Below are 13,331 nucleotides of genomic sequence, written 5' to 3'. Positions count from 1 at the left end.
TATTGTTTCGAAGCTCAGTGGGGTGTTTATATATCGGTCACCCTCGAGCAATGCTCTAGTTTCTACCCGTGATGTTGTGTTTATCACACTAGACTGTGTGATGATTTTCATACAGTGAGTGGAGTAAAAACTCATCCGCTTCAGATCATTTGGACGCTCCTAATCTTCCACGGTAATGTCTCCAAAAAATGTAATCACATTCAATCATAGATCGAGAAGTCAAGCTCAAGTACTGTTAATATCCCTCAAAACACTAACGAAAGTTTGTTTGTTTTCACATCTTATTGTCAAGGTCAAGTGGAGAAAACCGAAAATTGTCGTTTGTCATGGATACCCGATATAAACAACAGTGTACATACATGCAGGACCAGAGTATGTGGTTTTGCCTTTCGGGCATACAGTCATACTGAATTTTGCCCTTCCCGCAATCCGCTGTGTACAAGATCGGCTTTTGTCGCTTTTGTCCAGATTTCTAAGAACGTTTACTATAAAGATCACATCAGTGTAACGATTGTTACATCGCCACTTGTAACCATGACGACGATGCCTGCATTAACATTATCAATGTACTTGCAATTGCCTGTGGGCGGTTATATCGACACTAAAAAGACAATGCAGGGGACCGAGGTTGAAGGCGTGGTACTTTTGAGCACGTCAGTGCAGTAGAGAGGTTCAGATTTTGGTGCGAGGACGAGGTGATGTACTTTCTTTGGTTGATGTCATCGAGTTAATTCGACTGTTAAGCAAGCATATTATGTCCATCATGTTTTGTTCATGGGCACCATGAAGACACTCAGACAACGCGGTATCTGCCGTCAGAATGCACCTTGTTCTTGTCCTTGGATCAAAATCTGAAGCTCTCTTCTATGATAACCGCTGGGTGCAGTACAATCATCAAATATAGATACACGTCAGTGCAATCAAAATCAGTAATGCATCGTATTTCCATATCGGCCTCCACAACAACGTCTGTAACATTAATGAATGTATTAGAGGGTTAATGTGCAAAATTAGAATAGTTTGAAAAGATAATATCAGGTCACAGGGAATCTTAAATGTTCGCAAGCGATTCGAAGATAACGAAGAGGGTTAATGCAACAACACATTGTTGCAGTGCGTGCAATTATTACATTGTGTCATCCAAAAGTTGTTTATACTGCAGTAACCTCGCTGTCCTAGCTTTTTTCAACCGATTTATGGCCAATCATAAATAATCCTGACAACCGAGATTTCTTGGTCACTTGTAATATTAACTTACATTGTATGTTGATTTCGCTAGGTTAGATATGGCATCATAAGATTTCCTGTCTTGGAAACCCGGGCCGGTGAAGAAGTAGAAAATTTCCCCTGGACGAAGTGTCCGGACCAATTGGATTCAGAAAGATTATGGATGGTTCGGGGGGGGGCTTATTGTTCTTCCTCATACATTGCGCAAGAGCTTCAATGTCCCAGTTCAAGCTGTATTACTAGCCTGTCACGCCATCTGTCGTATTATATACATGTACCAAACTCTCATTGTACGTACATGTAAACGGCTGTCAAGTGGTGGTAAATCAATTGACTGAGCAATTTGGAGTACATCGATGAAGTCGACAAGGAGATGCGCAGATAGAGCACAAACAACTCAAATAAAAGAAAATAGCAGGCCCGATTTTGACATTTTATCATTCAGTGATTTCTTCTATCGAATGAGCTTGGAACCTCAAATTGGGACCATTTCTAGACTATATCTATGATACATAGCAAATATAGCCGTTCTTCTTCGGAACTAAGTTATTCTGTCTCTCTGCTGGTATACGGAGGACGCCGCAGCACTGACGGAGTATATCAAGAAAAAAATGTGTGCCTGTTTTAGCAAACCACGTATTTGAGTGAAAATGTTAACGTTTCGGATACACCACTAGCAATCTTTGAAGTTCATTTCACAGCCAGGATTGAGGCGAAAACAGGGTTTTCTGAGATGGCCGGCTCATTTGTTAGAGTGAAACGTGGCTAATGCTTACTTTGATACGGTACTCGTTGGCGGGTCCGCAATATTCCCAAATAAAAGTTATTGCCGTTTTACAGCCCAACCACAAAACGTTTCTTTAAGTTAACTTTGAATACCCAGTCCAAACTCCAAACGACAATGGTGACGTCATATTTGAAGGATTTTTCCGCGCTTTTTAGGTGTGCGGCAATGGAAGCTGCCATGTTGGTTCACGACCCTCAGTTCCATAATTTATCCCAAACTTTGTGCGAAAATAAAAATTCGCTAAGCTGTATTCTCCGTTTTCCTGGCTTTCACGAATGCCACCGAGAACAGACGAGAATGACGTCACAATTTCTTCATTGTGTTGCACCGTTGCATCTGTCGCACCCTCCTGGATGGTATCCTTTAACATATTCAGTTATTCATTTCCTTTATCTATGCCGGGACATTGTACATTTATGGCCTACTTCTATGTATCATATGTACATGTGCGAGAACTCGGATAAATTTGATCAAGGTAAGTAGCAAATACATTCTTGTCTCTATCATTGCTAATATTCACCATGATGAATGGCTCTCGCAGCATCAAGCTCAAAATGAGCCATTTCAGTGTTCAGATGTATAGAAGTTTCTAAATGTCCATGATAGAATGTCCGTTGAACAAAGGGCTCTAGGCTTTAATCGCTGATCTATTGACGATCATGGCCCCATAGAACCATACCATAATGCGTCAGAAAACCATAGGGCCGGACACTTTTTCCAGGGGGACATTTTCTACTTCTTCAACGGCATCGAAAAGAGGCACAGGAGCCGCCAGGGTCAATGGTTGCTGAGAATTTAGACCAGCGGCCATCAAGGCCTGTGTACAGTAAAATAGTAAAATACAATGTATTAGCAACATTTTTACATTTCCAGTTGCAACAAATGTTGCAAAAATGTTGCGTAGTGTGTACAGAGCAAAACGCGTCTTACAACATGTTGTAAAATTGTTGTAAAATTGTTGTAAATTAAATACAATGCAATTGTAAAAATGTTGCAAACTCTTCAGCCAATCAGAAACAGGATATGCGTCATGTGATCTACCTGAGGTCATGTGCCTTGAACAAGCGGTTGGTATAGCAACTCTCAAGTGAGTGTCTTGCTTCGTAATGGGTGGTGAAACCTTTTCAAGAAGTTCTTCGAATGCAGTTTCATCCATTCGCAGGAAGTTTTTGTATGACGGCTTGTCGGTCAGCCGCAACTCCTTTAACAGGCAGTGATATGCCCCATGATCCACCCTCGGTTTGAAAGCCTGATCATGGCTCCTGGGTTGTCCTGGTGTAGCCTCGCCACCGTGAGGAAGCTGTAAGTTGGATGAACGGTTCATACAAGGACTTTGTTTACAGTCCGAGGCTGGGTTTGCTCGGAGAGGTGGTTGGTCATTACCCAGAGCGATTGCAGGTGTTGTCACAGGGTGAGGGCAAGGTAGTGATAAGTCTATCGCCGGTGAGTCCGACAGACCAGACGCATCAGGGTAAGCGCTTGAGCAGTCTTTACTGGTTAGCGCTATATAAATATAAACATTACATTACATCAGTGAGAATAATGCTCAATCGATTGGAACCTGTTTTGCCTCAATCTCGCTATACCATGCTCATCCTTATTGCCCGTATGTAACATCTGCGCATGCTGAAACAGATTTAATCAGATAATGGCATTCACAATAACGTTATTTATCATCGGTGTTTATAAGGAACGGGTTCACCATACACGTCACAAATAAAGCCATTGTACACGTAAGTAGGCCTACACGTAATACACAGCTCATCGCACAAATAGCATCCCGCGAAGTTACTATTTATAGCTCACAAGGTCATTTGCATAAGATATTGATGACGTTTTAGTCACGTGACAGTTGGACATCGACACTTATTTCTACGCATTTGAGCTTATTTCAAAGTCAATTATCTTTGACCCTGCATTGTTTTTAGCATGAATGATACCATAGAGTCAGAGAGAGAAATATTCAGAACAATTATGTAGTATTTCCAACACTCGGACATGTGCCAGATTGAATCTAACTCTCCTAGTTAGAAAGCCTGAATCCATTACGAAACCGCATGTTTGTCCGACATTGCCTGTAATTCAGCGATGGGGAAATAGAGGGCAGCAGCTGCAGTGACGTCATCTTCGCGGAATGCTATTGGGAAAATATGTGGTGGTGGTGTAATAAAATAAAATTAGTAAGAGCCAGCAATCTTACTGATTTGGACTTCCTTTTATCTTTTCAGTTTGCCATGGACCTAAAGCGGCGCCTTTTTTTCGTCCTCCTTGTTGTATCTAGTGTACTGCTTATCATTTCATATATGACAATCAGTTATGCCAAAAACAGATGCACAGAACGAATCGAGATCCCTGGATTACTCTCGGCGCCGAATCACAACGAATCCATCACTTTCCAATACAGATGGGACAAACCCGTCCCAAAGATTGTGCATTACTGCTGGTACGGAGGGCGCCGCCGCCCCAACTTCAGATTCTATCACTTAATAAGTGTTATGAGCGCCTACAAAAACATCAAACCGGAGGTGATATATTTCTGGTACGATTATATGCCACAGGGACCCCTGTGGGAGGAAATTCAGGCACGCGTTCCGATTATTAAGTTGAAACACCGTCCTGCACCTTCGCACATTTACCACCGTCCACTCGGTATCTACGATCAGCATCAGTCGGATATCGTGCGCTTGGAGGCGGTGATGGAGTACGGTGGTATTTATATGGACCTGGATATCGTGGCGCTCAAGTCCTTCGACCCTCTACTCATGTACGACACGACCATGGGCTACGAAATCAGCGATGGACTATGCAATGGAGTTATTATATCAAAACCGAACGCACCATTTCTCCGTATCTGGCACTCAGAATATACAACATTCGACGACAATAACTGGGGATATCATTCCGTGCTGCTGCCCGCAATTCTTGCCAAAACATACCCCGGGCTCATTCACACTGAAGAGAAATCTTTGCACCGTCCAAACTGGAAGGAAGGAGAATGGATGTACGAAGAAGGCAAATTGTACGACTGGTCAAATAACTACGCCGTGCATTTGTATTATATGCACACATTGCAATGGATGGACCACTCTCCGGACACGATTAAAACGTTGAACACCACAATGGGGCAGATATTTCGATACATTTACTATGGAAGCGGGGATTTTGTATTGGATTATTAGCAAAGTGGTTTTCTGTAAGAACGCGGCGGTCAGGTTCTTTCAACCAATAGGGTCTTGTTAGATTTAACTGATACTTTTTTTTAGAAATTAAATAGCATACATGTATGCGAATATATCAAGATCGGCCTGTTGTTATTTGTCAACTATATAACATGTATAATTCCTCTCCTTAACCCTTGACGTGAAACTTCAGGATGAGTAAAAGGATTGCACTTCGGAGGGGATTCGAACCCACACCCTTGAAAAAAGTGCCGGTTTGGAGAAAACAGTTTTATACGATCGTCGATTCCTGACGTTTCATTTCAAGTCAAATTTGATCAATGAAAGGTCGCAACACCATATGTTTTTTATTTCGCTGTTGCTTGATGAAGAAATAAATATTACTAGCATTGTACCCGTGGCGCAGGCAGGTTCAAATGGGCTATACCTTGAATAGATTGAATTGCAATAAACATCTATCTAATGCAATATCAAAGGAGCCATATCGAAGAGATAAATTAAACCAACCATTTGTCCACAGACTCGGACCTAGCTGTGGCGTGCTGTATGCGTGCATATAAAAGTATATCAGTTGGTCCGATAGAGATGATGAGGCAATGCCTCGTTCCTTAGTCAGCAATATGCGCCTTTTTATACGGAGAAGCAGGGGTACCCAGACAGGCCTTCACATGTCGGCCTCCAAATGGCTCGAACCAATTGCACTATCACTACTATAACTTTAAAATGCGTGCTCCTCCTACATGTAGCCAGGTTTCGGGCAAGGCACTTACTCGACAGGCAAGCTAGAAGTTCAGCACCGTGAGCAGCTCCTTGATAAGGCCATTTCAGGTTCAGCGCCCCTCTTCAGATCAAGTATTTAGACTGAGCTGTGGTGAGCACATAAACATACCATGGTAACCTTCATTATCAGGGTTAGCTCTGGCTAACACAGCACCCATAAACAATAGACCACCAATTTGACCCCAGCTCCTTACTGCGGGAAAACCCAAGTCCAGCAACCGAAAGTACCAAAAATACATTTTTGTTTACATTTGAACTGCACACATACGTTTGTTTACAATTTCTTCCCCGCGAAATCTCGAAGATCAGGTGACCTACAATCGTGGATTGAAAATAGCATTAACCTTGTTTCAGCAGGTCAACACGTGTACAGGCTGTTCCAATCACCCCCCCCCCCCTACAGCCAGCCGTTCAACAGGTAGTGTTAGTCACCCCACAGGGAGTGCAGGTGATTCATTAATCCCCTGCATAACTAAACAGCAATGGCTTGGCTTCCGTGAGTGGTAAGGAGAATTGACCGTGTCCGATTAAAAATCCCTCATTACTGCTCCGCTGAAGTAAATTTCCGAAAATAAACATGACGTTGCATCAGGATAACATATCACCTGCAAACGTGCAAAATTTCGAGACGAAACACGACCCCCAAATGGCACTTTAGCGAGCCGCCTTATAGTATTATGATATAGATTTCACCATCTATGTATGACAAGGCGAACTTGACACACATCAGGCCTATTTTGGACCAATTTCACACCATTTCTAGGACCCGTGTGGTACAAAAGGTGGCGGCACCTAGTAGCAACTAGCAAATAAAATCCAACGAAAGCGCTCTAAACGTCTTCCTTGGGTCTCTACAAATCTAAAAATGTATAGGTTGCAGTACAAACCCTTGACGTTATATCAGTATGTTTACTATAAACTACAATGACCAAACTAATCCCCACTATTGTGTTTTTAAGAGATCAGAATGTCATTGTTGTTCCTGGGTATTGTCCTCCTCGTACATGTGGTGGTACATAGTGAAATCACAGGCAACTCCAGTTTATTACGTATGTTTGTATGGTGATATCGTAACAAAATCGCGTTGGGTTTGCAAAGCCAAATTACCCTTTGGTTTTTGAAAAGAATGCAACTTCCTAGAGGTCACAAATCAGTCCGAGCAGGGAGGTTTTGTGGATAAATTCTCCCTGGTCCGTGCAACTACATACAGGTCTCCAGTGCGACGTTTGCGCGAAACCCCAAACAAACGGAAGATGGATTTTCGTCGGAAAGATATTATATGCTCCAAGAAAAGGATGTTGGTTTTATGTGGAATTGTCCTGTTTATTGTAGTTCAATTGATGAGAAACGGTTTTCTTCCTCTTCGAACAGAGAGGTTCTACACAGAAGGTATAGTACTGTCATTTTAATCCACTGCATCATTATGTTAGCTTCACGTCCTGCCGGATATACTGTCTCATCAGAAAGATATACCATTGTGGTATGGTGTCCAGTTCGTGTCCGAAACTCAACGGGGGAGATATTTCCTGATTGCCATGAGAAAAAGAACGTGATCTCATCGTTCTGTAGGTTCACCTGCTCCAGATTTCATCCATTTATTTAAATACGTTGTTTTTCTTTTCCAGCTGGTGCAAGATGGCTTCCATTCGAGACGGGCATACAAAGCATTTTGGTAGCAGATTATATAGTAGGTACATCTATTCTTTCTACCGGTAACTTAATCATGGCCACTTTTCATATTATATATGCCTGAATGGAACGACTTTAGAATTCCCGATCGGAAGTATAGGTCTAAGGGGCGAATGAATACCGAATAATGAACAAGTAGCCTAACCCTAACCCTAACCCTTTAAACCGATTCACAACTTATATAGTGCGGAGGAACATCCGATCGGTAATTCTAAAGTTTAGCCGCCTGAATTTGATATCTTCCTGGAGCTGGATTAATGCTATTTGCCTACCCTGAAAAAACTCTAATAAAGTGAAACGTTGTATTTTTAGACTGAATTCGATGTTGAGTGTCCTTTCCAATATATATTCAAGACTAAATGTCGGTTTCTCACCACTCGTTGGCACATCGGCTTTTGATACCACAGGCCTAGCTTGGGCAACAACACTACATGTACTGTACATGTCTGTAAAAGTGCATTTTCATCGTTTCAGGCAAGGACTAATATAAGCAACACCGTGTACCAGACGCGATGGCTTCGACTCAAAGAGCACTGTCTCAAGAATCATCCCAACGTGAACCCAACAAACCTAACAGACTTTGACATCAGCAAAATCAAGGAGAGTAAATACATCCTAGCAGACGATAAACACAAAGTGGTTTATTGCAAAGTCCCGAAGGTGGCATGTACGACATGGATGCGGTTGTTCTTAGCCATGCATGGCATCAAAGATGCTCTCAATATGTCCCAGGATGACGTGCATCACCGGTACGACACCTATTGGTTCTTCAAAAACATGGATTTACGTAAACAATCCAACTTAGACATACGGCGGAAGCTGCAGACGTACAAGACCTTTGTTATTGTCCGCGACCCAATGGTACGAATACTCTCTGCTTACAGAGACAAGCTTATGCTTGGCAGGGAATTCTATGAGCTGTACTCGAAACGAATTTTGCATGCTTATCGCGAAAGTTACAACTGGGAAAATGTTGAAATTGAATTTCATGAATTTGTCCGATTTCTTCTTGACCAGGAAAGGTTTCAGATCGGTTACGTGGATGAACATTGGGATTCCTTCTTTAACGAGTGCCTTCCGTGTCATGTCAATTATGACGTCATTGGCAAGTACGAATCTTTAGAAATGGATTCTGAATTCATTCTGAAAAATCTTGGTTGGGATAAACAAGTAAAATGGCCGCCTCGTAGCAAACATTACAGTGGTAACAGCTCCTCCTCACTGAAAGAGCAAGCTTTTAAGGGTGTGTCTAAAATTCTATTTTCGGGAATTCAAAAACATTATGGTGAAGATATCATCGCATTTGGCTATCACGAAGATAAATGTCATTCCTGACACCACCGCCACATTACCAAGACAAAATGATATAGTTTTTATTAATAGCTTGTTGACTGAGAAATTACGAGGGAATTATATACTCGGGGTAGTACTAAAAAGGGAAAACGAGAAAACAAACTGACAAATTTTCACTTGAGGCTTGTATATATTGTATTTTATTTGATAGATATACATTCCAAGAAAAACGTGTCATTTTTAAAAAGTGAATTTCGCCCGACATTGCCCACTCTCTCCCTCTCGTCTGTGAAGATAGTACCTGGTCTGATGCGATGTAACTATTGATGAGTACCATAGGTAAAAGAATGTATATTACCCGTATTATCATTGTGTCGAACGGAACGATGGTTTTGACCATTCTAAGTATCGTTTCCGTTCTTAAAGGTATCCAGAATGTACATTTCTAGCAAATGCAACTTTCGGCACACTCTATACACACATGTAATTGGTTAATGACTTCATTGTAATTTTCCTGTCGTGCCTCATACATATGCACATTTGACAATAAAAACTATTCGCCAAAATTGTTCTCTAAATGAATTTACTCTCGCGGTTCAAGATCATCCCAATAGAATTTCTTATCGCCAGTAATATCAGCCAAAGCCTCATTGAATGGTTGGAAGAATTCATTCAAAGCCGCCTCAGTCTCTGGCATTATTTTTCCAACATCTGATTTGGCGTTCTGGTTGGCCTTTGACATGTTGGTAAGGATACCCATCTCGTTTTCCTCAAACGCATCTGGAAAAGTAAGAAGGAAACGATTGATGGAGTAAATAAAATGCGACACTACAGCAATTGGGAACAAGGCGCCACGGGGGCCAGGCCGGGGGCGCGAACGACCGCCTGGTGGCAAAATATCGTTGAAATTGACCCAGAAACTATGTTGTTTACGGTTTCACCCCTAATGAAAGGGCCAGCCAGATTTGAATAATGAGACACTCTGTACTTCAAGATTCTGACATCGAATGTACGCAGGAGCGCGGCGAGAAGGCAGTTCGAACCTTATACATGGTATTCTTATAATCCACCCGAGGTTGAATCAACCGCCCCCATCGGAACGAGCTATACACTTCGACCAGCCGTTCATTATAAGGCGGACGCATTTTAACCGCATACCAGGATCGGTATGCGCAGAGTTAAATTGACTCACGTAAATCAAGGAACTTGAAGGTCTTTTTCAGTTCCTCGCCCATCTTCACACCGAAATCTTCAGTGCGCGTGAACAGGAACTGTTCACGAGGGAACACCTTTAACCACTCTGCTACGTAGATGCTGTACATGCTGTGGCTTAAATGGATCTGAAATGGTGACAAGAAACTATTTAGAATCGACAATTGTCGATGTCCATGTCGTGTCATTGGCGACAAGTATTCACAAGATTTTGGCCTTATGCAGTTTTCCACAGCAGTTTATTTAATGTGAGCATTTGTTGGCGTTCGCCTCCCCCTCGCCCCCCCCCCCCCCAACACTGTTGGATCCGACCGCCCCTCAGTGTCATCCGTATCGACTCATTAAGCATCGGCCTACCATAGACTTGTTATCCAATTGAAACAGCTTTCGGTTGTATACGCAGTTTCTGACCGTATCCTCTTTGAAGCACTCCGTGTATCTCTCCATCGTCGCAAGGGCGTTTTCGTGGAAATGTTGCGGGGACCTGTCCGGATGTTGGAGGTAGAGGTAATCCGAGTACAACCTGAAAGCGAGGGGAGTATTTTGTTGTTTAAATATACATATAAATCACAATCACAAACTAATGGTGACTAAACATGGCGTAAGTACTACAACATTACATTACTGTAAACATGTACCTGCTTGCAGGCTGTCGCATCATGACGATCATCCTGGCGGCAGGCGTGTAGCGATGGATCAGGTAGGCAGGCAGGACTATGGATTTGGGCGGGGAATCAAGGAAGAACCATGCCACATTCGGATCCCCATCACCTGAAAGATTGAACGATTCATGTTGATGGGTACGCCTCGTCATCACAGACACCAGACTCATATTTCGCCGCTTTTTAATCCGTAACAATTTAAAGATACATGGATTTGATCATCAAATCATCATTGGAAGCACGACTGTTGTCGAAGGTCAACATATTGATAACATAATCTTTTTTTTAGAAAGTACGATATGTATACCCTCACCCATGATTATCTTGTCGGGGTTGTTCGCTGCTTTCGAGAATATCGTGGTGCCGTAGAGGTCAGCAAAGTCGGATGGAGGAAGTCCTGAAAAAACATGTACATTGGATTTTTTGCAAATAACTCGACCGGTACAGGCCAGGCGCTATCGGTGACTGATCGTGTCTGATCGCGTCTGCTGATGTAGTGTCTTCTAGCCGGAACCAGGGTCCGGGTTGGTACATGCAGAGCGCATCGGAGGTCACTGGAGGTCGCTGGAGGTCATTTGAGTGTTATACAGGATGTGCATGTATACGTGTATCTTACAGTCTAGCCACCACGTTGATACTACGTTTCTCTTAATTAAAAGAATGGGAAACAAATAATTCCAAAAAGCTGTGAACGGGCCTACTTTTCTTTCTGTACGAAATCCAGTATGTTTCCTTCCTCCAAGGCTGGACGACATGTGGATGCATGTTGAGGCGGGCAAACAGGTCCGTAGTGGCACATTTCCTAAACCCGATGATGTAGAAATAAGGCAGACAAAGGAACTTCCCCATCTGCCACCAGCACGGGTTCTTGTAGTCTTCAAGCAGCGGTAAATCTTTCTGAATGACAAGGAGAGAAGACTTTGGTCATGGAATTAGAATTTACAAAAAACGACAATGTGAATCTCTAGCAATATATTGTTGATTGTTCCAGTCCTCCGGCGACGATTCTCAGACATGTCAGTGGTGGGAATCATCTCTACAGTAGAAAGTTGTCAGTTTATCATATCATAACGGCCCCAACTGGGAATGACTGGTTAAACATCGTTGCAGGACAGACGAGGATGAAAAAGAACTTAGAACGCATGGTCGGGAAATCAGACGATTGAAGACGATAGACAATGGCTCGTGCGACATTCATTGTCTGGCGCCTTGACCCTGAAAACTTATTGTAAAGGTGGTTTGGTTTGTCGACCCTAGGTGGAACATGTGTATCTTGAAAATCGGCGAAGGAGCGGTCTGCTCCATTGGCGAACGAATACCTTTACTTTCAGCCACTCTATGTAGAAGATGAAGAAGGAGGTCCAGATACAGTAAGAAGAGAAGGTGGCACATGTACCTTAGTCTTCCTGTGATCCAACAAGTCAACGTGCGCTTTCAACGGCGGTTCATATTGTTCCAAGTCGTCCAGAATCCTAGTTTTATCAACTGGTTCCTCATTAAGAACTTTTGGCTTCTTCCCTGGCTTCTTTATCGCTGCTTTCCCAGCTGCTTTGACTCCCCCAACACCAACTGCACCGGTTTTGCTGTTTAACTTTCCAAGCAGGGGTTTTGTTGGTTTGACTACGCGTTTAGGGGTCGCTTTGCCTATTACCTCTCTCTCTCCAGCTGGAGCCGGTGCTGCCACCAAACAGCACAACGAGGCGGCGAGGGAGATGTAGGGGAGAAACCGCATTGTCGACACTGTAAATGAAATAATGCAATGTGGAACAATGTACTAGTACGGCCATTTCACCTTAACGAGCTCCACCTCGAAATCAGGATTTTAATCGTCTAGTCATCAATAGAAATGGTCAGACTGACAAATACATGTATACCCGAAAAAATCATTGAACAATAATGATAGGGGAGATGGTAAAATTCTCAATGGAAATGGGTTACACATTGTTTTTTACTCCTGGACCAAAATAGAAAGGATCAAAGTGAGAAACACAAACAGACATACCATCTAAATATAAGAAACTTCTTACTCACAGGTTGTCTGGTAGCACCGTGTATCCAACAAAAGTTAGCCTATACTTGTCACACACTGAGCGTCCAAGTCATATAGCGATAGGCCTATACCTTTACACGGACGTAGAAAGGTTCCCAAAAGGGTCCACGTAATCGTTATTGTGTGACGATTTGAGACCTATTATTACAATTTCAATAGAAAGAGGGTCTTGTTTATAAACCTGCGGCGCTTTACGAAACAAGTTGGTGTTTTTACAGGGTTTTTACAACGGGTTTTTTTTTAAAGACTATCACAGGTTCAGACAGATGGCCTATATATTAGACAAATGATGATAGAAACATTACATTTAATCATGCTCAGAAATAAAATCAATGGTTTGCCAAAAGTGTTATGTCATTGCTCCTGTAGAACGGTTTGCCTTCATCAAAGGCCATAGAGATGAAAATAGTCCTTTTAAAATGACCTTAAAATCAATACTGCTCAATGCGGAA

At 42.5% G+C, this 13,331-nt stretch overlaps 3 protein-coding genes across 3 annotated transcripts; 2 read left to right on the top strand and 1 right to left on the bottom strand.

The window, feature by feature from the left end:
* Nucleotides 1-2,383: 2,383 nt before the first annotated feature.
* On the top strand, nucleotides 2,384-5,570 carry LOC135500454 (uncharacterized). The gene is made up of 2 exons (XM_064791946.1): nucleotides 2,384-2,489; nucleotides 4,243-5,570. Exon 2 carries the CDS (start codon nucleotides 4,249-4,251, stop codon nucleotides 5,191-5,193), a length of 945 nt encoding a protein of 314 aa, XP_064648016.1. The 5' UTR covers nucleotides 2,384-2,489; nucleotides 4,243-4,248; the 3' UTR covers nucleotides 5,194-5,570.
* A 1,370-nt stretch (nucleotides 5,571-6,940) lies between these two features.
* Nucleotides 6,941-9,161, top strand: LOC135483897 (carbohydrate sulfotransferase 12-like). The gene is made up of 3 exons (XM_064764960.1): nucleotides 6,941-7,022; nucleotides 7,599-7,660; nucleotides 8,137-9,161. The coding sequence occupies exons 1-3, from the start codon at nucleotides 6,941-6,943 to the stop codon at nucleotides 8,995-8,997; spliced, it is 1,005 nt and encodes a 334-aa protein (XP_064621030.1). The 3' UTR covers nucleotides 8,998-9,161.
* Nucleotides 9,162-9,505: 344 nt separating this feature from the next.
* Nucleotides 9,506-12,949, bottom strand: LOC135483891 (carbohydrate sulfotransferase 15-like). Its single transcript, XM_064764952.1, has 8 exons — nucleotides 12,861-12,949; nucleotides 12,226-12,569; nucleotides 11,531-11,726; nucleotides 11,143-11,226; nucleotides 10,806-10,938; nucleotides 10,525-10,690; nucleotides 10,148-10,295; nucleotides 9,506-9,735 (listed from the first exon to the last, which is right to left on the bottom strand). Exons 2-8 carry the CDS (start codon nucleotides 12,559-12,561, stop codon nucleotides 9,539-9,541), a joined length of 1,260 nt encoding a protein of 419 aa, XP_064621022.1. The 5' UTR covers nucleotides 12,562-12,569; nucleotides 12,861-12,949; the 3' UTR covers nucleotides 9,506-9,538.
* Between the last annotated feature and the right edge of the window lie 382 nt (nucleotides 12,950-13,331).

The sequence above is a fragment of the Lineus longissimus genome, chromosome 2 (genome assembly GCF_910592395.1).
Source record: "Lineus longissimus chromosome 2, tnLinLong1.2, whole genome shotgun sequence".
In the NCBI taxonomy this organism is placed as follows: Eukaryota; Metazoa; Nemertea; class Pilidiophora; order Heteronemertea; family Lineidae; genus Lineus; species Lineus longissimus.
This window is presented reverse-complemented; position numbering and strand designations above follow the sequence as displayed.